General features: G+C 46.4%; 1 protein-coding gene across 1 annotated transcript in view; it reads right to left on the bottom strand.

Annotated features, from left to right (window-relative positions):
• Positions 1-6205: 6205 nt before the first annotated feature.
• The window catches only part of LOC121853336, a 40351-nt gene continuing 19885 nt past the window's right edge, over positions 6206-26671 (bottom strand). Inside the window, exons 2-4 of the mRNA XM_042347399.1 lie at positions 8030-8118; positions 6691-6841; positions 6206-6423 (exon numbers count right to left, since the gene is read on the bottom strand). Coding sequence (XP_042203333.1) covers positions 6206-6423; positions 6691-6841; positions 8030-8118 — 458 coding nt within the window. The remainder of the gene's footprint in view (positions 6424-6690; positions 6842-8029; positions 8119-26671) is intronic.

Here is a 26671-nt window from a genome sequence, read left to right as displayed (position 1 = left end):
GATGACGAAGAAAATATGAATGAATTTCCACAGGTGAGAAAAAAAAATCATTTACAAAAGGTGACGAAAAAAGATGACACATTTACAGGTGTGACAGAGTTCAGTCATTTACAATTGACCTTAGCACACGGAAACATTAATCAGTAAAAAAAAAAGTTATTTACCAACAAGCTGAATATAAATAACTTCTTTTGTTAACAGATCTACAAAAGCGTTTCATAAAATAGTTCGACTGATTTATTTACACAACCACCCCCAGAAGTTAGATACATTACAAGGTATTACTAATTCGGTTTAATGACAGGATGTGGTGTAGTGGTTTTAAGGTAAATTGGTTATATTATGACAAGGGTCAATTAGAACTGGGGCCCATTAGGACTGGGGCCCATTAGAACTAAGGGCCCAGTTAATTAATCACAAATTCGTACCCATGGGATCCTCCACTGGACGCCGCCGCCATTGAAACAAGTGACAGTCGAGAAGCGCTTTGTTTACACTGAAGGACACAGCCAGATGACTTGAAGGACCAAATTGAATCAGGGTTAATTTCTTTTGTTTGGGGACCCTGGCGAGGTAAACACACACCTCTCAGCAAAAGCCCCCCAGAGAGAGAGAGAGAGAGAGAGAGAGAGAGAGAGAGAGAGAGAGAGTGAGAGTGTTTAAGTTTTATTTACAGGTCTCTGGAAAGGAGTTTTAGGGTGGGTTTTTGTCAGTCATCAGGTTTAAGTAAAGAGAAGGAGGGAGATTCTTAAAGATAAATCGAAGGTTTTAGTTTTATTTCTCGTTGTTTTAAGAACATTCGTCTTCTGGTTTAATCTTATTTATATCTCTTGGGTTTTTCGCTGTCTGGTTTAAGGTTTTAATTATTCAGGGTTTAAGTTTGAGAGAGAGAATGATTCGCGGTCCATACGAGCCAATCAGAGCCGAGTATTGACCTTTAGCTGCCAATCAGAGCCGAGTACTGACCCTCAGCAGTATATTATTGCCGAGTATTGGCTTCTAGCAGCCAATCAGAGCCAAGTAGTGACCTCTAGCAGCCAATCAGAGCCGAGTAGTGACCTCTAGCAGCCAATCAGAGCCGAGTAGTGACCTCTAAGAGGCAATGAGAGCAGAGTATTGATTCCTATCTGCCAATCAGAACAGAGTAATGACCCCTAGTAGCCAATCAGAGCCGAGTAGTAACCTCTAACACACAATCAGAGCCGAGCAGTAGCCCCCTACAATCAGAACAACACCAGCCAACCCTCTGCCAGTCTCTTCTGCACCGGATTAATTATATTAAGTGAAAGCCTCACCATCTTACTCCCCGTGTACACTACTGCGTGGGGAGAGGGGCGGGGAGAGGGGCGGGGAGAGAAAACAGGAGAGGGAGGAGGGGAGGGAGGGGAGGGGAGGGAGGATGGCATGGAATGGTGAAGGAAAAGGAGAGAGAGAGAGAGAGAGAGAGACCCCTGTACATAGCAGCAGAAGGGGGTAGGGAGGGAAGGGGGCAAGCAAGGAGGGGAGGGAGGGAGAGGGGGGGGCAAGCAGGTATAAGGCCACAAGAAGACACAAAACTGTCTCAGTGGAGAAATTGAAGCAGTAAGCAGGTCTCCTGGCCTGTCTTTCCCTGGGGCCTCTCCTTCTCCCTTTCCCCACCTGGCCCTCTTGTCGTTTCTCCCCACCTTGGCCCTGTGTTCTTTTCCTATACATAAAACACACACACACACACACACACACACACACACACACACACACACATGCCCACACACACACGCACACACACACACACGCACACACACACACAGTAAGAGCACCACTTAAGAAAAGAGACTTAATGACTGAAAAAAGCGGGTGAGTGGAGGAGGGAGGGTGGGCGGAGGTGGGTGGCTGGGGGGAGAGTGATGGGCGGCATCAGTCCAGTTCTTGAGGTCCTGCGTCAGGTGGGTCACGCCTGAAGGACGAGGCCTCAAGGGGCTCCAGAGGGTAAAACATCTAACCGAGAGGAAATGAAGGATCCTGTTGGTGGTGGAGAAGATGGAGGTGCTGGTGGTGATAGTTGGTGGAGAAGGTGCTGGTGATAGTGGTGGTGGACATGGGGTAAGGAATGTGACACAGGATGAAGATGATCCACGGAATGTTTATCACCATTAATATATACACAAAACACTACAAACACCGTGTATGTCTCTCTCTCATACATTCATAAATAAAACAAATAAATTTATCATACATTACCTCTATTGTATGATAAATTTATATCTTCTTGGACAATACATTACAGTAAATCTTTTGTTGTATTATTTTTAGTATAATTTCTGTCTTCCCCCCTTCTTCCCCCCCCTTTACTCCTTTATCCTCTTCCATACCCTTTCCCTTCCCTTCCCTTCCCTTCCCTTCCCTCTTGCCTTGACCCTCCTCCACCTTTCCTTCTTCCCTCCTCCTTCTTCACCCACCTCAAGCATCTCCCCACACCACCCCCACCTCTCCTCTCCCTCATCCCCACCCCTCACCCCACCTTCCCCACCTCTCACAGCTGCCAGGGAACAAAAGAATACTGTTTACCCAACCAATTTTTGCATACACAGTGGGCCAGCCGAGGACAGATCACAGGGACTCAGAGAAAAATAGAAAAATAGGATAATGTTCGGATCTGAGGCCAAATGGAGGGATTTGTTGAGTAAATAGGACCGGACAGAGGCCACCACACGACCCCAATTTACCTCACTGTTTTATTTTGTTTACGTGAGACGCCATCTTAGGGTGTACGTGGGGATACATGCAATGAAGATATGTATACTATGGAGATACATACTAAGATACGTAATATAAAGACACATTCTCGGTATGATCTTGATATTTCGTGTCCCTAAGATCGCTGTCGATATCCAAACGTATGTGTTCTTCCCTCTCTCTCCCTCCTTCCCCATGTCCAAGAAAATTACCCACAATGCCATAAAAAGGAAAATAAAGGAAAAAAAATACATATATGGTGGAAAGAGACAATAAAATATGAAATAAAGCGCCATTGTCCAGCCAGTTATACAATTGTCCCAAATTATATCTTATGAAAAAAAAAAGGAAAAAAAAAGTTGTTACGAATGCAATGGGACTCACTCTCTCCCCCTCCCTTCCTTCTTTCCTTCCCATTGAAAACTGACCCTTACGTAATAGGAGCGAAGGGGATTATTTAGGCCGTGACAGGTGGTGGAATGGGATGGGGAGGGTGGGGTGGTATGGTGGAGGGGTGTGAGGGGGTTAGGGAGAGGGGTGGGGGTATGATGGAAGGCTGGGGGGTGGAGGGTGCGGCACAGGGCAGACTCGACCTACTGGGATCGCCAAAATCACCGAGATATTTCTTGATAAAACAAGGATTCCCGTTCTGTAATCCCATTTCGGGCGGTGGTAGTATGAAGAGGCTCTACCTTATCAGGGAATATTAATACGAGGAGGGAGGGAGAGAAGGGAGGAAGGAAAGGAGGAAGGGAGAGAGGAGGGGAGGATGAGGGAGGAGGAGGAAAGGATAAGGGGTTGGAGTAGGAAGAAAAGCGGGAGGGGTGAGTGGGGGTGGGGCTGGAGTGGGAGGGAAAACAGAGGGAAGGGAGGAGGGATGGCAGGCCGTTGAGAGGATAGAAAGAGGGGAAGAAAAAGAGGGGGGGCGAAATCCCAATGGAAGGGGAAATTGGAGAAAAAGCGAGAGAATTGTGGAAATGAGTCACTGAATAAATATTGGATTACGGGCGTGAGTCTTGTTTTGTCGCGGTGAGTGGCTGACGGCGAGGGTGATGGACAGATGTCAGGTTGTCTGGTGGTGGCCCTCTTCCTCCTCGTCTTCCTCATCCTCTTCTCACTCTTCTTTTCCATCCCCTTCCTCCTTTTCGTTCTCTTCCTTCTCCTGCTATCTCTTTCTCTTCCTATTTTCCCTCTTCTTGTTCCTCCTCTTCCCCTCCTTCCACCTGTCGCTGTTCCACCTGGTCCCATCATGGTCCAGTGGTTCAGGTGGTCACTAATGTTCCACCAGGGCCATCATGGTTCAGTGGGTCATTTTGGGCCATTAGATTGGCCCTCATGCCTCCTGGGGAAGTAGCAGGTGGGGGAGGTGGTGATGGGGGAGGTGGTGGTGCAAGGAGTGTTGGTGGTGGGTGGTGGTGGTGATGAAGTAGGTGGTGGAGCAAGGGGTGAGTGAGTGAGTGAGAGACGAGGTGAGGGACGGAGTGAATGTGTGAGTGACTGAGTAGAGGTCTTCCCTTCACCAAACTGACGTGTGTCACTCACTGTCGGATCACAGTCGAGGTTCTCAGAGATTACTCATCTCAAGCCAAGGGGGAGGGTCGAGGAGAAGGGTCGAGGGGGAGGGTGGAGGGGGAATGTGTGAGTAGAGGGTGGGTGGAGAGAAGGAGGTCGAGGAGGAGAGGGATAGGGAGACGGTGGAGGGGGAGGAGGTCGAGGAGGAGAGGGGCGAGGGTTGAGGGATCGAGTGTGAGGTTGAGGAGGCGCTGGGTCAAGTGTTTGCTCAAGCCACATGTTCTGTCTGTCCTCTTGAAACACGTCACAAGTTTCAACAAGGTCCCACTCGGTAAGTCAGACAAGCAACAGAATACAAGTTGTCTCCAAAAAATGTATACACACTTATAAATTTTCGTGGCGATCGCTTGAATGTTTGTATTAAATGAGCAACGTTGTCATCATTTGTTAACGTATGAGGTCTCTTGCAGGTGAAAGGGTAATGCTGACGTCTCCTACAGGTGAAGAGAATGTTGAGGTCTCATACAATGTTGCCGTTATCATACAAACACGCCACCAGAACCTGTTAAGCAGTGTGTATACATATTTTTGAGGCACTTCATTGGATACCTCTATAATCAGTCCACTAAATATCTTTCCTGATCTGACTGATGTAGGTATATATCTTAGACGCGTGAGGGATATATTTTTTACATTATATATAACCTATTTACTAATTATTCCGATTCTCTGTACCATACATAACAGCTGTACCATACATAATAACTGCACCGTACATAACAGCTGTAACTTGTACCATACTTGAATCTGGCACAAAAGAACGCGCTTACCTGACACAGTTATTGAATGTAATTATTTAGTGAAAAGTTCATAGACGCGTTCACAGATATTACCTACGGGGATATACATACATACATACATACATACATACATACATACATACATACATACATACATACATACATACAGTAAATATATACATACATACATACATACATACATACATACATACAGTAAATAAATTCATACATACATGATAGTGAGAAACCCGGGGTATGAATCTCAGTGATCTGTGACGGTGTGACAGTGGGTGACGGCGGCCTGGCAGCGGTATCTCGTGTGATGCAGGTCAATGGTTCTCACGAAGGAAAAAAGGAAAAAGAAAAAAGACCCCCCCCCCCTCCCCACCCGCCCCTCACGCATACTTCCACGATCAGTGTGTGTTCAGCAGCACCCAGTGACCTACACTCTCAGCTGTGTTCATAGATTAAAGAAAAAAAGAAGGAAAAAACAGGAAAAAAACAGAGGTAGAATAGAGGAAAAACAATGGAAAAATAGAAGAAAACGGAGAAAACACAGAATGAAAACAGGAAAAGCAGTGAATAAAGAAGGAAAACAGAGGAAAATAGAGAAGTAAAACATGGGAAAATCTGAGGAATAGGTAAATAGAGAGAAACAGAAAAAACAGTGGAAAAACAAAGGAAAACAAAGAATTAAACACAAGAAAACAAAGTAAGGCAAAGGAAAAGCACATAAAAGTGGAAAAACAGAGAAAAAACATAAAAAAACAGGAGAAACAGAGAAAAAACAAAGAAAGAAAACAGAGGGCTTGAGGCGAGGCACGTGTGTCAGTATCCACCAGACCTTGAGACCACGACCCACCACCGCCTCTCTCTTATGTCCAGAGTAGAAAGTAAAGATGGAAAAACACAATTATTAAAGAAATGAAAAGAAAGAAAACAAGTAGAATGAAATACTAGGTCCTCCATCAGGTAGGTCGTGCGTCAGGTAGGTCCTCCGTCAGGTAGGTCCTCCGTCAGGTAGGTCCTTCGTCAGGTAGGTTCTCCGCCAGGTAGGTCTTCCGTGGAGAGATTTTTAGGGGACGTGGAAAGCTTGTAAGGCGGCGTGAAAAGCTTGTAAGGGGGGCGTGGAAAGGTTATCGGGGGCGTGGAAAGGTTATGTCGGGGGGCGTGGAAGAAGGTTATCGGGGCGTGGAAAGGTTATGGGGCGTGGAAAGGCTATCGGGGGGCGTCAGAAAAGCATGTCGGGGACGTGACGCGCATGGGTGTGGAGGTGTTGTGAGGGGGTGGAAAGCAGCAATGGGGGTGAAAGAAAGCTTATAAGGGGGCGTGGAAAGCTTGTAAGGGGGCGTGGAAAGCTTATCGGGGGGCGTGGAAAGCTTGTCAGGGGCGTGGAAACCTTTTAGGGAGTGTGGAGAACTTGTAAGGGTCGTGGAACAAGTATAAGACATACGGAGACTTGTGGAACGGCTAGTAGGATAGGCTCAATCAACAGGTGGAATACTCAGCCCCAAACGAACGAATGAAAGACACGATCATCTCACGAAGGACATATAGAGTGCGTCGAAGACATAATATGAAGGTTAGAGTGCGTTGAAAACATATTATAACGGGCAGTGTGCGTTGAAAACATAATATAATGGGTAGAGTGCGTTGGAGGACATACCTTTGAGTGACTTGTTGGCGGAGATATGATCGCGGGGCCAAGGAGGATCTCCGTGCAAGGTGAACTCCCGCAACTTGAGGTAGGAGATAGTGAGGCGGATGATGGAGGCCTTGTCCAACTGGGAGGTGATGGCTGGAGGCAACGGCAACATCTGCGGCACACAGGAGGAAAAAAATAATAGTGTTAAGTTCTATTAAAGAGGGCCAAGTCCTATTAAAATGGGTTAAGTACTATTAAAGAGGGTTAGGTCCTATTAAAGAGGGTTTGGTCCTATTAAAGAGGGCTAAGTCCTATTAAAGAGGACATACACACACACACATACACACACACACGCCACCCCGATGTATAAATATGTATTTCTACAACTGAATTATGAATAGACTGTATACATACAAAGAAACACGTGACAAAGAAACATACAAAGAGACAATGGACAATTGCATAAAACACCAAACAAACAAACAAACAAACAAACACACAAAACATGGAAAAAGGCAAAAGAAAGCAAAAACAAAATCAATAAAGCACATACAAAACAACCATCTGACAATCAGTAGATAGAAAACAAATACACAACGAAAACAAACACAGCAGCCCCAAACACACAATAGAAAACACATAAAGATAAACACAAACACACAACAAAAACAGACAAACACACAACAAAAACAGACAAACACACAGTCGTAAACAATATTTTTGACAAGTTTTCCCGTAATCAATTTGACCCTCCCTGAAGAAACGTATTTAGGGTCGTGTCTCACCCCCTGGGACCTGCCACGCCGACCCTTACCTCCATTCATCCACCTCACATCTTATTTTGTCCAGCCACATCTTATTTTGTCCAGCCACATCTTATTTTGTCCAGCCACACCTTATTTTATCCAACCACACCTAATTTTGTCCAGCCACATCTTATTTTTTCCAGTCATACCTCCATTTTATTCAGTCATACCTTATTTTGTCCTTCCATACCTCCGTTTTGTCCAGTCAGGTGTTTCAGTTCACCTAGGAATGTCTGTGTGTTGTATGACGTCATTAGGTTACCACAAGCATACACACTGCCTTGTTAAAATGCACTCACAGCAGCGATCTTACGTTATACACAACAACAGTTCATGTGCACACAGAAGTTCAATCACACACACACACAGGAGTTTCAAATACATACGTAGGAACTTTGAAGTGCACACACACACACACACACACACACACACACACACACACACACACACACACACACACACACACACACACACACACACACACACACACACACACACACACACACACACACCACACACACACACACACACATACAACACAACACAACACTCACCTTCGCCCAACTCATAAAACTCGTAATTTTCTTTCCCTCTCCTGGACCGGGCGGCGTCTCTCGACTTTTCCTTCCGAAGCTCCAGGATACTGCAGGAGACAGACAATTAGTGACTGGTGACAGAGAGAGGGGTGAGTGACTGGTGACTGAGAGAGAGGGGTGAGTGACTGGTGACTGAGAGAGAGGGGTGAGTGACTGGTGATCAGAGGAGAGGGTGATGACTGGTGACTGAGAGAGGGGTGAGTGACTGGTGACTGAGAGAGAGGGGTGAGTGACTGGTGACATAGAAATGTTAAAGAGTGACTGGTACAGACGGACAGAGTGAGTGACTTGAGAAAACATGAAATAACAATTGGGTTAAATTAGCTTACCTTAAGTTAACAACAAATCAAATTAAATTAACCATCCTTAAAAATCATTAACATAACATCACACCTTCCATAAGATTAAAATCAACAAAAAGTTTATACAATATACACTTCTCAAATCATTATGTTCTAAATACCACAACTTAAAAAAAATATAACCCATTAAAATCAATATGTTAACCACGAGCCTCTCATAACAGTCAGGTACAAACGAGCACTCAAACAACCTGTGCTGTTACGAGTGTGGTCGACGGAAGCAACTGGGGTAGGTAGCTATGTTGCTTGGGTGTCTTGGAAGCATGATGTGAGAACGCATCTAACTGACTCACTTAATGTACCGAGAGGGGCGGTAAGGGACACAGTAAGGTCGATTTGGGTTGAGAGTTTACCGGAACAAGTAGTCTCAATTTTCTTAGTCGAGGAAGAGGGAGGAGAGGAGAAAATGAGTGGAACAAAGAGGGAGGAGGAGGAGGGAGGAGGAAAGAGGAGGGAGGGAGGAAGAAGGAATGAAGAAAAAAAGTATGATGTAAAAGCCTTGGAAAATCCGAAAGGACTCTGACCTATCTACAAAGAAGAAGAAGAAGAAGAAGAACAAGAAGAAGAACAAAGAAGAACAAGACCATTATCATTTAACATACACACCGTAGACTAAGACCATCCCATCCCCGTCTCCTCAACAAATGAACAACCAATCATGCCACAGGATCAGCGTTAAACATGCACGCCAGCGAACCTCTTAAATAATTATTAATGTGACAATAAAGAATATGCCCAGCCTGAATAAATAAAGGGAGAAGCAGCTGGCCGGGGCAAATGGACACAAGCGTATGCAGATCACCACAATAACCATTCCACTTACAAGGTCTCTTCGTGGAAATGAATATTAATTAGTATCGGAGCAATTAGGATCGTCCGCCAATAATAATAACAAGCAGCTGCTGTATGTACTGCCCACCCATTTTTTACAGACAGACATCCGTTCACATAAATACACCAGGTATACATATACATATACGAATTCTTAAGAACCTTATATATGAACTTTTTCTATCAAAGGCCCATTAATTTGGTCACTTTCTGGGGTGGTGGAGGCTTGGGTAGGGGTTGGGGGGTTTGGTGGGGTTGGGGGTTGCGTTGAAGGGAGGGTGGGGTTGTTTTCTTGCCTTTGTGTTTGTTTTATTTGTCGTTTGTTTGTGGTTTGTGTGAAAGTTGATGTTTTGTTTTATGTCGTCGTTGTGTAGCTGTTGTGTGTTTGTGAGCCTGAAGGAAGGTATGAAATATGTGTTTATTTGGGGGGGGGAGTTGGACCTTCTTGGGCGTGTAAACACAGATTGACTTGAGAGTTTTTTTATAATAGGTTCAACCAGACCCTATATTGTTTTGGAACCTCTATGTGTGTTATTGACTTACTGGGTTCTGTCAGGGGTTGAAAAAGAGAAACACTTGACTTAAAGAGGTTCATATTAGTGGTTAAAACAATCCCCATACTATCATCGGGGGTTGTGTGTGTGGGGGGAATAAACTACAGTGTCAACATCTATAGTGAACCTTCAAGGTCTCCTGTACACGAGAGAGAGAGAGAGAGAGAGAGACCCCGATAAACGAGTGTGATAAGCAACGTAATAGGGAAAGAAGAAGTGGGGTTAGGGAAAGAGAGGAAGAGAGAGGGTGGAGGAACCAGAGCAACCCCTTCCCTGCCTTGCCTTCCTCCTCCTCCTCGCCCTTTTCTTCCTCCTCGCCTCCTTCTTCTCCTCGACCTCTTCTTCCTCATTGCCTCTCTTCCCCATAAGGCACAGGTCTTCCCTCACTAACTTGAAGAGCCAATCGTGGTGCTGAGTGGCTGGGAGGAAGGCAGGACGGGCTCTCGGGCAATAGCCGACCTTACGCCCACAACAAACTATCGGGCGTCGACGTTAAGTATCCAGAGTTAATCCCGGGGCCACGACAAGTGTCCCAGGGTGGGCGTGTTTATGTCTCCGTGGGGGCCGGCCAGTATTGTCCCCGTCCAAACCCTTATTGTGGCGTCCATTGTCCGAACACCCACGCCCGCCGTCTCCCCCTGCACCCAAATAGCTAGCCACACCCACCCACCCACCCCCATGCCGCCCAGTTATACAGTTTCCTAGTTACCACCCATCCCTATACCGATGTGTGGGGTTGGAGTAAGGGACTAAGGGCTGAGTTGGGGCTGTGTGGAAGGGACTGAGGGCTGAGTAAGGGCTGGGGTCACACAGTAGCGGGATGGTGGTAGTATTCTCAGCGTCGTCCAGGTATCATGGTCTACCTGTTACGTTAACTGACTGCTAATGTCCAATAGAGCCCTCCCTCCTCCTCCTCCCTCCCTCCATCCCTTCCCTCCATCCCTCCCTCTCTCCCTCTCCCTCCTCCCTCAATCCTCCCTCCATCCTTCCCTCTCCTCCAACCATCCTTCCCTCCTTCCCTCACAGTCCACGACCCACCACTAAAATGTATACGTCTCCTACACACACACACACACACACACACACACACACACACACACACACACACACACACACACACACACACACACACACACACACACACACACACACACACACACACACACTATACACTGTATTACTGAGATATACACACTGTACATCACCAATATACACAACGGCCAATAAACCAGATTGCCAGTATACATTATCAATACACACTGCAACCAATACCACTGCAACCACACTGCAACAATACACACTGCAACAATACACACACACCAATACACACTGCAACCATACACACTCAACAATACACACGCAACCATTACCTGCAACCAATACACACTGCAACCAATACACACTGCAACCAATACACTGCAACCAATACACACTGCAACCAATACACACTGCAACCAATACACTACCACCAATACACACTGCAACCAATACACACTGCAACCAATACACACCAACCAATACACACTGCAACCAATACACACTGCAACCAATACACACGCAACCAATACACACTGCAACCAATACACACTGTTACACACTGCAACAATACGCAACCAATACACACTGCAACAATACCTGCAACAATACACCTGCAACCAATACCACTGCAACCAATACACTGCAACCAATACACACTGCAACCAATACACACTGCAACAATACACACTGCAACCATTACACACTGCAACAATACACTGCAACCAATACACACTGCAACCAATACACACTGCAACCAATACACTGCAACCAATACACACTGCAACCAATACACACTGCAACCAATACACACTGCAACCAATACCTGCAACCAATACACACTGCAACCAATACACACTGCAACAATACACCTGCAACCAATACACTGCAACCAATACACACTGCAACCAATACACCTGCAACAATACCCTGCAACCAATACACACTGCAACCAATACCTGCAACCAATACACCTGCAACCATTACACTGCAACCAATACCCTGCAACCAATACACACTGCAACCAATACACGCAACACCAATACACACTGCAACCAATACACACTGCAACCAATACACGCAACCAATACACACTGCAACCAATACACCTGCAACCAATACCCTGCAACCAATACCTGCAACCAATACACACTGCAACAATACACTGCAACCAATACACACTGCAACCATACACACTGCAACCAATACACACTGCAACCAATACACACTGCAACCAATACACCTGCAACCAATACACACCAACCAATCACACTGCAACCAATACACACTGCAACCATTACACTGCAACCAATACACGCAACCAATACACTGCAACCAATACACTGCAACCAATACCTGCAACCATTACACTGCAACCAATACACACTGCAACCAATACCTGCAACCAATACACACTGCAACCAATACCTGCAACAATACACCTGCAATAATACACTGCAACCAATACACACAAACCAATACACTGCAACCAATACACTGCAACAATACACACTGCAACCAATACACACCTGACCAATACACAGCAACCAATACACACTGCAACCAATACACACTGCAACCAATACACACTGCAACCAATACACTGCAACCAATACACACTGCAACCAATACACACTGCAACCAATACACTACCAATACACACTGACAATACACGCAACCATTACACGCAACCAATACACACTGCCCAATACACACTGCAACCAATACACACTGCAACCAATACACCTGCAACCAATATGCGCAATACACTGCAACCAATACACACTACCATTACACACTGCAACCAATACCTGCAACCAATACACCTGCAACCAATACACCTGCAACCAATACCTGCAACCAATACACACTGCAACCAATACACACTGCAACAATACACTGCAACCAATGCAAAACCAATACACTGCAACCAATACACTGCAACCAATACACACTGCAACCAATACACACTGCAACAATACCTGCAACCACACACTGCAACCAATACACACTGCAACCATAATACACTGAACCAATACACTGCAACCAATAAAAACTGCAACACTAACTACACACTGCAACCAATATCCACTGTATTCTACTGTATACATAAAAGATTATCATACAGCAATAACTTCAATAAACTAATGTAATAATCATACAGAAAATAAATACACGTATACAATGTCAATTATTGTCATTGAGGTGGTATGAATAAAAATATATTCAAGAGTTAATACACCACTAATACGTTTCCTTAATACAACGAACACTAAGTTATGGTAGAGATTAATTATCATATTGTTGTATTATGTGTTGTATAAGAAGCCAATTTATAGGTAAAAAATGTTCGTTATTCTGTGTGTGTGTGTGTGTATGTGTGTGTGTGCGTGTGCGTGTGTGTGTGTGTGTGTGTGTGTGCGCGTAATACATTTGTCTTTTTTTTACAATGCGTCACAATACGAGAGACATCATGAGAGGATAGCACTGTCTTCCCCGTCATCACAACGATATCACAGCATCAATCTAGGGTGGGGGGCGCAGACTACTGCTGCCGGACCTACGAGATAAAACTGTCGAGAGAGAAAGACGGACCCATGTTCGATCCCCCCTCCTTTCATCACCCCCACTCTCCGACCCTCGATCCTCCTTTCTCCTCATCAACACCCTACCCTTATCCTTCTCTCTCTCAATTCCTCCTTCCTCCCTTCATTTCCCAATCACCCTTCTCAATTGCCCTCCCTCTCCCACCATCACCTCCCCTTCCGTCCACTACTCCAGGATTTACATAATGTTCCTTATTGATAGGATATGTGTGTGTCCCTGCTGACCCATCCTGTGTACAAATATACCCGTGACACATATGGTTGAAGGACAATGTGGTATACATATGTGTCCATAATAACAACACTACAACAATACAAACATCAACAACGACAATAATAATAATAATAATAATAATAATAATAATAATAATAATAATAATAATAATAATAATAACACAAATAAAACAACAACAACAGAAAGACGCTAGCCAGTCCCAGGGAAATTATTCTTAACATATGATGAACGAGACATCATTAGCGAGGAGCGGTGACCGTCCTGGGGAACAAATATAACCTGGCGGGTACTAATGGTCAACGTATATTAACAAGATACGTATTAATAACAGTCACGTATTAATAACAGTCACGTATTAATAACAGGAAAGGAGATATGGGGAGGAGAGGGAGGAGAGGAGAAGAGGGGAGAGGGGGGAGAGGGGGAGAGGAAGGTCGACCTCTGACCCTGGATCATTTAATATAATATGATCATAGCACTGGACGCCTGGGATTGCTACCATGACGACTACCATGACGACTACCATGGCGGCTTGACCTACGACCATCAAATCAGCATCTCAGGGCTGTCAGGGAAACGCTAATTCCTAAACTGTGATGTGTGTTTTATGAAGTCCAGTCTGTCGGCAGCCACTACGCTAACACTATTGTCACGTTGAAAGGGGAGGAGGGGAAGGGGAGGGGAGGAGATGGGGAAGGAGGGATGGAAGGAGGATGGGGAAGAGGAGGAAGGAGGATGGGGAGGAGGATGGGGAGGAGGATGGGGAAGGAGGATGGGGAGGAGGTGGGAGGAAGAGGGGAATAGGTAGGAAGAGCGACGAAAGAGGAAGAAGGGGAAGGGGGAAGAGGATGGGGGAAGAAGATGGGAAAGAGAATATTCCATTACAAAAGACTTTTCCTAGTCAACAAGGACAACAATAGCTAGGAAAAAAAAATACCAGGTAATATTTCAACAAAAACAAAACCTTTTCCTAACAAACTGGCAAAAACAATAACCAGGACAATATGATTTTTTTTACACAACCAACCATTTTTTGTCCTGGGAAAAAAAAAGGAAAAAAAACTTTCTTAACCAACTAGGGAAACAAAAGCCAGGGCAATATATTTTTTTACACAACCAACTATTTGTCCTGGGGAAAAAACGGGGAAAACAAAAGAAGTTTCCTACCCAGAGGAAACAACACCAGGTAGGAAAATCTTACCCCAGACACAGAGTCCAAGTCATTCGTGTCTTGGATGACGACCACTTTTGCCACAGAACTCGTTGCAAAGTTTATAAATTTGGGGCTAAACTACATTTATTTTGATAGAAACTTTTGAAGAAGGTAGAGTGTTGGGACCTCTTGGGAACTTTAAAACTCTAGTGGTTTAAACTCGTGGCTACCAGTGCTGGTTTTAACACGGGGTTTGTTGTTTTAAAAGAAGAGGAAGAGGGAGAAAGAAGAGAGGGAGGAGGCAGAACAAAGAGGCAGGGGAACACGTTAGAAGAGGAAGAGGAAGGAGATAAGGATGAAGAAGAGAGAGGAGGCCGAGGAAGAAGATAAAGAGGAAGAAGAAGGGAGAAAGAGGAAAAGAAAACGATATTTCAGCAGGGACTTTTGTAAAATGAGACAAGACAAGACAACACAACACAACACAACATTAAGATTTATTCAGCGCTACATCACCATAAAATACACCATAATAAACCCCCTCTATACATCAATAACCACAAACTAGAATGAATATACAACTTATACAAGACAGATACAATACACGGAGAGTATACAGAATCCCCCCCACTATACACGGTGTCTCAGAAGAATGTATACACACTGCCTAGACATATACAACCTGTGACTACACCTATACATAAGACTACAATAGAATATACACATGATACTAGTTGTATGTTGTGTATTATAATCCAACTATACATTTTGTAATAAATACATCATACACGACTGGGACAACAACAACAAAAGCAACAACATTAAACAAAGGCCCTGACCCACGCCCACACACTGCCCCTGACCCACGCCCACCCACTACCCTTAACCCACAAGACCCTTAATCCACACGCCCCAACTAGCACCCACACACGCCCCTAACTTCCACACAAAACCCACGCCCCAGCTAACCCACACCTCCCTTATCTAACATACTCAACTGTCCCTAAACCCACACACGCCCCCTTAACACCCACTCGCCCTTTCTAACCCCTACCCCTCACTAAGGGACGCTCCCCATTCCTGAGGATGATTCCCCATCTGATTTCTGTCGGATACGTATTCAAGGATTTTCCAGGCGTTCTTGTCCCCATTTAACTCCCATGGGGGAAAGGGCTGCTGGTGGACGCTTTTTTGTGGGGCGGGGAGGGGCGGGGAGGGGCGGGGAGGGGTGGGGTGGGGTCTAGGACAGTCAAATGGTTTTAAACATTCATGTGCGATGATTGCAATGGCCGTGGTTACCTCCTCCCGCCCCTCCCTCCCACTGGTACGTGTCGATGGTCAGCCACTGTTGGGGGAAGGGGGTGAACATGGTGGGGAGGTGATGGTGTTAGGAAGGAGGTGGTGTTGGGGGTGAAGGAGGTGTGGTGGGGGGTGAAGGAGGTGGTGTTGGGGGTGAAGGAGGTGGTGTTGGGGGTGAAGGAGGGTATGAGGGAGGTAAGGAGGTAGAAGCGATATTATATGGGAAGAGGGAGGAGGAAGAGGGAGGAAGGAGAACAGGAGGTGAAGAATGGTAGGTTAAAGATAGGACACACACACACACACACACACACACACACACACACACACACACACACACACACACACACACACACACACACACACACACACACACACACACACACACACACACACACACACACACACACACACACCTCTCCCATCTCCTGGAAAAAAATGAACTGAATAAGTTAATAAGTGAGGAGGTGTGTGTGTGTGTGTGGAAAATGGAGTGTAACAGGTATGAAGGAAGGAGTAGATAAGAAGGAAGGGAGGGAGGAAGGGAGGGAGGGAGGGAGGGAGGGAGGGAGGGTCTAAGGATGCAAGGAGAGAAAGCGTCAGGGAGTGAAAGAGGGTGCCAGGGAGGGGGAGAGCAATAAGGTGGTCGGCTGTCCCCTCCAACACTGACCAACAGCTTTCCTCAATGGCCTGTCAGTCTGGGGAATTAAAGGCAGTTTAGCGGCTCATCCCAGACACCTGATGTGACGATTGAGGGAGGGGGTAGTGGTGGTCCTAATAGATTGTGGTAGTAGTGGTAGTTGTGGTCCTAATAGATTGTGGTAGTAGTGGTAGTTGTGGTCCTAATAGATTGCAGTAATAAGGGGAAGAGAGAGGGGTGATGGTTGTGGTAGTAGGGAAAAGAGAGAGGAAGAGGAGGTGGTAGTTGTGGTCTTAGTAGATTGTGGTAGTAGTTGTTGTTCGAATGGATAGTGGTAGTAAGGGGATAATGAGGGGAGTGTTAAAGGAAGGCGGAGTAATGGTAGTGGTGGTGGTTGTGGGATGACGGAGGGAGGGAGTAATGGTGGTAGTAGTGAGGATAATGGTGGTAGGAGTGAGGATAATGGTGGTAGGGTGAGGATAATGGTGGTAGGAGTGAGGATAATGGTGGTAGGGTGAGGATAATGGTGGTAGGAGGAGGATAATGGTGGTAGGAGTGAGGATAATGGTGGTAGGGTAGGATAATGGTGGTAGGAGGGAGGATAATGGTGGCAGTATGAGGATAATGGTGGCAGGAGTGAGGATAATGGTGGTAGGAGGGAGGATAATGGTGGTAGGAGTGAGGATAATGGTGGTAGGAGTGAGGGATAATGGTGGTAGGAGGAGGATAATGGTGGTAGTAGTAAGGATAATGGTGGTAGGAGTGAGGATAATGGTGGTAGGAGTGAGGATAATGGTGGTAGGAGTGAGGATAATGGTGGTAGGAGTGAGGATAATGGGGTAGGAGGGAGGATAATGGTGGTAGTGGTGAGGATAATGGTGGTAGGAGTGAGGACAATGGTGGTAGTGGTGAGGATAATGGTGGTAGGAGTGAGGATAATGGTGGTAGGAGTGAGGACAATGGTGGTAGTGGTGAGGATAATGGTGGTAGGAGTGAGGATAATGGTGGTAGGAGGGAGATAATGGTGGTAGTGGTGGTTAGAAGTAAGAATAGTACCTTTACCTACCGTCAATACACCTTGATTACCTGTGTTATTCTCTTAATTAATTAACAAAGTCATCTTAACCTGTCCATCACTACCTGAAGTAACATCACTGTACTTAAAGATCTTATGAATGTCTTATAAGAAACTGATATATTTTTGTTTTCTTGATAAAATATAATTCCTTGACATTATTAATATTGTCTTTGTTTTATAAATTTAATACCATTTTTTTGAGATATATTACAAGCAAAGACGTCTCTCTCTCTCTCTCTTTTTTCTGCCTTCATCATCTTTCCCACTTTCCTTACTTCTTGTCCTCCTCCTTTCCCTTACAGCAAGTCCCTCTCCTTTCCATCTGCTTCCTGTTCTCTTCCACTGAGATCCTCCTTTTCCTCCCCTTGCTCCCTTCCCCTCTCCCTTCCCCTCGCCCCCTCCTCCCATTCATAACTAGGGTGTTCCTTGACCTACAGGTAATTACATAGTTATTCTCATCACTGTCTCACACACCTTTGTTCTGTTGTCTCTTACACTCACGTCCTCCCTGTCTGTCTATCTGTCTGTCTCTGTCTATCCTGTCTGTCTGTTAAGGGTAGGAGGGGCATTCCTTAAGGAGGGTGTACTTCAGGGGAGGGGAGTCTCTTAGGGTGGGAGGGCGTTTTAAGGAGTGGCGGTGTAAGGGAAAGAAGGGGACGTCTTGGGGGTAGATTGTGTGGGAGGGAGGTGTAGGGAGGAAGGACGTCTCAAGGGGCGGGGGGTGCAAGAGGCAGGACTCAGGGAGGGCCAGGGACGCGGGAGGCAAAAGTTCAAAGTAATGAGGGCAAATCGGTGGCTAGCTGAGGCCTCCTTGGTCACCGCGCCAGGTGTTGGTGTAGGAGGAGGAGGAGGAGGAGGAGGAGGAGGAGGAGGAGGAGGAAGAAAAAATACGAGAAAGAGGGAGATGAAAATGAGGGGGATGAGAGGGAAGAGGACAAGAGGGAAGAGGAGGAGGAGGAGGAGGAGGATGGGGAATGAGGAGGAGCCAAAACAATGAGAGAGAATGTAAGAGGAAGTGGTCTAAGGTAGAATAAATGTGGAATAAATAAAGAATGAATGAGTCACGTGAAGAGCTGTATGGAGGAGGAGGAGGAGGAGGAGGAGGAGGAGGAGGAGGTTAACACGAACAGGGAAAAAGCAAAAAAGAAGACCAGTTTTCTTCCTCCTACATTTCCTGCTCATCTTCTCCTCCCTCCTCCTCCTCCTCCTCCCCTCCTCTTCCATTCGTCAAGCAAACAGAGAATGAAGTAAGACATATGAATGGAAGAATACAGAGAAGAGGATAATGTCACTTACTGAATGAAGAAAGAGACGGAGAGGTCGATAGCCACGCCTCCCATCCACCTAACTTCTGGTCACGCCCCTACCTTACATATGGCCACGCCCTACCTTAGCCACGCCCTACCTTACTTTATGGCCTGCCCCTACCTTACTTTATGGCCACAGTCACCTACACTTACCTATAGTCACGCCCCCTACCTAACCTATAGTCACGCCCTCACCTTACCTATAGCCGCCCCTTCTTACCTCTAACCACGCCCCTTACCTAACCTATATCCTCTACCCAAAATACCCGCTAAAAACAACACTAATAATAACACCACCACCAAAACAACAACAAAATAACAACAATATCAAACGTAGTCACAACAAACTCTAGCAAAACCTCAACTAATAATGGATGTTTGGACCCCCCCTCGAGGACCATAACATAGGTATAATGATAAAAGTTTGTTTACATTCTGTTGTTCGTCTCAGGTACTGTACTGTGTTGACAACCCGTAGGTGCAATGATCCACGTGTTTGTGAGTAACTTCTACCCTCACCCTCCTCCTCCTCCTGTTACTCTTGAATGGAGAGAAGGAGGGTAGCAACTTAAGGAGGGAAGGAGGAAGAGTTGGTAGCTTGGAGAAGGGATGGAGGGAGGATTGGTAGCCTGAATGAGGGGTGGAGGGAGGATTGGTGGCCTGAAGGATGCAAGGGGAGAAAGCGGGAGGAAAGGAGGGAGAGATGGGAACCAAAAAGTAGGGAGAGAGGAAGCTAAAGTATGAAAGGAAGGAGCTAAGAAGAAAGGGAGAGAGGTGTGGAGAAAGGGAGGGAAACGCATAAAGGAGGGAAGGCATAAAGGAGGGAAGGCATGAAGGAGGGAAGCACGGAGGGTAGAACATCCTGAAGGAGTGGAGGCAGGTGACATCTTGCAGGTGGCTCTAGATATGTCATGCACCACACACACACACACTATGGACGTGACCAAACTGTTGACTGTGACAGAACGCCCTCACCACTACCACCACTACCACCTCGTCCTTACTACTGTGTGTGTTGTGTTGTGTTGTGTTGTGTTGTGTTGTTCTGTGTGTGTGTGTGTGTGTGTGTGTGTGTGTGTGTGTATTTCCCTGCTACGTGTTAACTACAAGTTAAGGATATGTAACCTAACCTTACCTTAACCAAACGTAGCCCAATCTAACATAACCTTACTTAACCCAACCTATAACTTATCCAAACAATAACCTAACCTAACCACACACACACTGTACTCAAAGTGTGTCCGCGTTTACATTCAATTCTTGTGTGTACCAAGAATTATAAACATTCTCAATATATGTATAAGAATGTGAGCTTGGAGAATGTGTGCACATAATTAGTGTACGTGTGTGTGTGTGTGCGTAAACTGGTGTAGATACGTGTGCGTAAACTTGTTTGTGTGTATAAGCTTAGCATTCTAACAGTGTATAGAATGATGACTTTATGTACGTACTGAAGAATGCCTCACGAATGCCACACACACACACACACACACACACACACACACACACACACACACACACACACACACAGGCCGATGTTTATTCTTGTGTTATTGTCGTAATTATTATTGTTATTATGAATGTTGTTGTTATTATTATCATCATCACTACGCTTCAACTACCCCCTGCAACACACCTCATTTTCCCCTGCAACTCATCAACGAGAAAACAAAAACAACAACAACAACAACAACACTGGTATCAAATAAATGCGACAAAAAACAAATAAAAAATCCAACACGACAAAAACAACAATGCAAATAAAAACAACAGACAACAAAAGCTTACAAGCATTACCATCATTATAAATCATCCACTAAAAAAAAAAAAGCATAAAACAGCCGCGGTTTAAGCTGCTGTTGTGAGACTGGTGGACCAAAAACAATTGCTGCGGTACACGGACGGACTGACGGACTGGAGAGAGAGCGTCATACAGCAGTGGTCAGTTATGGTAATGTGTGAACAAAAGTTGTCCTCTCCCCTCCCCCCACTTTACACCTCTGCTCTCAAACCACTTCTACACACACTACAACACTGTCATATCGGAATTTTTGTTGCCTAAATTAAGTTTCTGGGGGGAGGGGAGGGAGGGAGGGAGGAGGAGGAGGGAGGGAGGGAGGAGGGGAGGGGAGGAAAGAGGGGGAGGGAGTGAGGGGAGGGGAAAGGGAGGGGAGGGAGGGAGGTGGGGAGGGGGGAGGAGGAGGGAGGGAGGGAGGGAGGAGGAGGGAGGGAGGTGGGAGTGGGGGAGGGAGAGGAGTGGGAGGGAGGAGGGGAGGAGGGGGGGAGGGAGGGAGGGGAGGGAGAGGGAGGGAGGGAGGGAGGGGAGGTGGGGAGGGAGGGAGGGAGGGGAGGAGGAGGAGGGAAGAAGGAAAGTGTAGGGATGGATGCAGACTGAGGGAATGGTGGGGAGAGAGAGAGAGAGAGAGAGAGAGAGAGAGAGAGAGAGAGAGAGAGAGAGAGAGAGAGAGAGTGTGTGTGTGTGTGTGTGTGTGTGTGTGTTGAAGGGTGAAAGACCGTAAATAATGAGAGGATAAATTAAACAAAACAATAATAAGGGGAAGTAACATAAAGAAGAAGGGAATTCAACCAAATACAAGTAGGTCCTCGTGTTGTGCTTCAGGGGGCAACTAAGTTATTTTTATTCAGTAAGCGTCTAAGTTCTCCCTGTAATGCTGGGTAATTACATCCTTGTTTCTTAGTAAAGCTCTATCTTACCTTAAGCACTTTAGTTGTTTATAGAGTGGTATAAGACTGTTGTTGTTGTTGTTATTTCAGACAATGCGTTTGACATTTCATTCAGTTTAGTCTTATGTATAAATGTATGGAACACACACACACACACACGCGCACACACGCGCACACACACACACACACACACACACACACACACACACACACACCAAACCCTTACCCACATCTAGAAATACCCCACACTCTCACCCACCTCCAGCCCCACAACCCATGACCACATGAACCCACACCCACAAGACAAGGAGACTGGCCACAGCTCTCTCAGTCTCCCCACCATCGGAATATGAGAAGTATTGTCGCTATTTACATAATTTCCAATTTCTGGGGATATTATCCTTGGAGCTAAAGGAAAAGTGTAGGGGGTTACGTGCCCTCTCTTCCACTAGTCATCATTTCACACCACCACCACCACCACCACTACCACCAACACCACCAACAAAAGTAAACGGTGTCTTTATAGTCAACTTAAGCGTCCAAATGTCCAGGGATTCAAATGTCCAAGTGTCCTGCGGCCCATGTGTCCACTTGTCCAGGGATCGAAATGTCCAAGTGTCCCAAGGGAGGGGTCAGTATCCCAGGGTTGTACAACAGATGACCACATTAATACAGGATTACGTTGTGTCGTGTCGTGTGATGAAGGCACGATGACGCAGCAGTAAGGAGAAGTGGCCGCAGATGACCAGATTGTGGTAGTGGTGGTTAATGGTGGTAATAGTTGTGGTGGTAGTGATGGTGGTGGTAGTGATGATGGTGGTAGTGATGGTGGTAGTGATGATGGTGATGGTGGTAGTGGTGGTAGTGATGATGGTGGTAGTGATGATGGTGGTGGTGGTAGTGATGGTGGTAGTGATGATGGTAGTGATGGTGGTAGTGATGATGGTGGTAGTGATGATGGTGGTAGTGATGGTGATAGTGGTGGCAGTAGCTGATACCAACACACACACACACACATACTATCCCTACCAGGCCCACATCCCTTGTCCCATCCCAAGGTATCTATCCCACATCCTTCCCCAACACCCACACACCCTCCCATCCCACACAACCCCTCCCTCCACCCCCACCCTCTCCCCCCCACCTTCAACACAGGGTGGTGGGTGGAGGCGGCTGTGTTCTGGAGGTGGCGGCTCGTTGTTAAGCTGGGGAGGGCCGGTATTCAGAAGGAAAGCTTCGTGGCTAAGCTGAGGAGGGAGAAAGCTTTGTGGATAAGCTTGTGATGAAGGCAGCTTTGTGGGTAAGTTTATGAGGGTGAAAGCTTTGCGACTAAGCTAGGGATGAAGAAAGCTTTGTGGGTAAGCTGGTGAGGAATAAAGCTTTGTGGGTAAGCTTGTGAGGAAGAAAAGCTTTGTGGGTAAGCTTGTGAGGAGGAAAGCTGAGGGTAATCAAAGATAATGCAGCCAATCAACTCCCGAACAAACTTTTCACCGCGTAACAAGATTATTGGGGAGAGGAGGACGGTCCAGGGATTGACCCGACCTGACCCGACCCGACTAAATCCGACTTGACGAAGCCCGACCTGACCCAACCTTGCCAGACCAAGACCCGACTAAACCCTACCTGACCCAACCCGACAAAACCCGACCAGACCCGACTACACCCAATCTGACCACACCAGACCCGACTAAACCCGATCTGGCCCGATTATCAACTGTTGGGACGGTAAATTTTTCACTTATTCTATTGCGCGAGAAAAGGCAGACAAGATGGCGTCTATTTAGCTCCAAGACTCTTAACGTAAATAGATTTTCACTTTTTATCTCTCCAGTTACGAGATAAAAATAATAAATAACTCCATATTATCTCAAGAGTCACATCTATAGGTAGGGTAGAGTCTCGGGGTGATGTAGACCCCATTTTGTGAGTCGTTACGTAGATGGTGCAGTAAGATGGCGGCATTATACACACACACACACACACACACACACACACACACACACACACACACACACACACACACACACACACACACACACACACACACACACACACACACACACACACACACACACACACACACACACACACACACACACACACACACACACACACACACACACACACACACACACACACACACACACACACACACACACACACACACACACACACACACACACACACACACACACACACACACACACACACACACACACACACACACACACACACACACACACACGTCTTACAAGATTGTGTGCGTCTGTGTACATATTACCCGTCTCCCGGTCCCTATATAGTGTATGTGCGTTTGTACCTGGAGCCGGGGTCACAGTAGGTGCCACCGCCTGCCTGATCTCTTCATAAAGAACATTATTTACAGTCATATTTCACCTTAACGATGACGACACAATGAACGCCTGAGCCGACGTGGATGATTACCGGAGACGGACGAGGCACGACGGGGGCGGGAGGGGGGACCTATCCTGTGCCTCCATGGCCCCGCGGGGGGAACATACTTATCCCGTCATATATTGCACTTAGTGAGTCGTTTCCGTCGCTAAGTAGTCGAATATCAGCGGCCCATCAGCTCACCGACTGCCGTTCCTTCATCCTCGGTATCGCCGCGCCCCGACCTGGTGGAGGCTGGGGCAGTCCTGGGGGTCACCAAGGTCACTGACACCCGCCTATCTTCCTTGTAGCTTCACCGACGCCAAGGACACACAAGCTTTTAGGAAACATGAAGCTTAAAGTCTTCAAGCTTAGGAAATCCCCAAGTCGTGAAGCCTCCGTGTTAGGTTAGGTAAAGAAAGTTTTTTGTTATGACTAGATATACAGTGTAAGTTAACCTTCACACTATAAACCCGTGTCTCTGAATTCACGACAGACACCATAACGAACCACCATATGAATCTGTACAACACCATAACGTACCGCCTTAGATGTGAACGAAGGATCGGTCCAAGTTATTAATCACAGGAAGAAGGAGGCCGCCTCGACCCACCTCCCACAATGTTCTCTAATGAGTTGGTAATTATCGTCGCTAAGCCCCTGTACCTTCGTCACCCTCCCTCACCCCGTTCATCATGTCTTCCCACTCATCTAGGGGGCCCTCTCCACTATGGGTCGAGGTCCCTGAGTTTATCCCACTCATCTAGGAACCCTCTTCACTAGCCTTTGGGGTCCCTCAAGGTTAATTCAATTACCCCAATTTCTTCACTATCAGTTCCATCACCATGACAACACCATATTAAGGTCCCTCACATAAACACCTTTGCTGCGACTTCTGCTGCGACTTCTGCTGCGACTTCTACTGTGACAGACAGGTTTCAGACAAAAACAATATCACACATAGGTGCAAAAAGCCTGTGTTTCAAGGGGATCACAACGACGAGACGAAGGGGTAGAGTTACGGGGCGATGGGGGCCATAATTACGGGGCGATGGGGGCACAGTTACATGGCAGGGCGGAACGGGGCGGGCCACAGTGAAAGACGTAGAGCGGCGAGTGGCGGGTCATTACAGCTGTCCGTCACACCTGAAACTATGTTAGCCAGGTGGAAGGGGAGTCTGGACGCTGGGGGACCAAGACAGGGGGGGAGAAGAAACAAGGCAGGAAGTGGAGAAGTAGGAGGAGGAGGAGGAGGAGGAGGGTGGAGGAGGAGGAGGAGGAGGAGGGAGGAGGAGGAGGCGTTGAGTGGACTTAAGTGCCCCACAACACACAAATTGATATGTCAAACAGGGAATTCCACTTAAAAGTGGAAGACCATAAACCTTCAGCCAGGGAGAAAAAGATTAAATGAAAATATAAAGAAAATATGAATAAACCTAACCTAACCTAACCTAACCTAACCTAACCTAACCTAACCTAACCTAACCTAAACTAACCTAACCTAACCTAACCTAACCTAACCTAAACTAAACCTAACAAAACCTATACCTTATCAACCCTAATCATAACCTATACTAACTTAAACCTAACCTTTCTAAACTAAACCTCATCTAATCTAACCTAATCTAACCAGTACAAACGTAATAGAAAACTTTCGAAAATATTTTCTTGAAATAAATTAATTCCTCGGGAGAAAAATTCTTTAAAAACAATAATTCAGAATGAAATAAGGCGGAGGGAGGAGGAGGGGAGGGAGGGGGAGATGAGGAGGGAGGGGAGATGGAGGAGGAGGAGGGGAGATGAGAGGGAGGGAGATGAGGAGGAGGGGGGGGAGATGAGGAGGGAGGGAGGGGAGATGAGGAGGGAAGAAGGAGGGAAGGAGGAGTTGAGGGAAGATGAGAGGGAGGTGAGGAAGGATGGGAGAGGATGGAGACTGAGGGAGTGAATATAGAGAGAGAGAGAGAGAGGAGGAGGGAGGGAGGGAGGAGGAGGGAGGGAGGGAAAGGCAAGAATGGTGAGCGACGGCTGTAATGAATGGAAATTGGGACGGGAAATTACTTGGCCGACCCCAGCCACAGCCGGGAGGCCGGGGGCAGAGGAGGGGGGTGGGGGGGGCTGAGGGAGGGGGGTTAGGGAGGGGAGAAACGGGATGGAGAGGAGAGGGAGAGATGGTGAGGTAAAGAGAGGGAAGAGAAGAAGGGAGGGGGGGGGGGAGATGAAGGAAGGGGAAATGGGGGGAAGGTGAGGGGTAGGGTGAGACTACAAAAATCAACGCCCTCCATCCACATCCCTCACCCACCACCTACGCCCCCACCCACGCCCACAACAGTCACTTGTCCATATGTCTCATCGATGGACAATCTGTTCACTATCTGAAGGAGTGAGATATAATAATAATAATAATAATAATAATAATAATAATAATAA

This window comes from Homarus americanus, unplaced genomic scaffold (assembly GCF_018991925.1).
Source record: "Homarus americanus isolate GMGI-L3 unplaced genomic scaffold, GMGI_Hamer_2.0 scaffold7911, whole genome shotgun sequence".
NCBI lineage: Eukaryota > Metazoa > Arthropoda > Malacostraca > Decapoda > Nephropidae > Homarus > Homarus americanus.
This window is presented reverse-complemented; position numbering and strand designations above follow the sequence as displayed.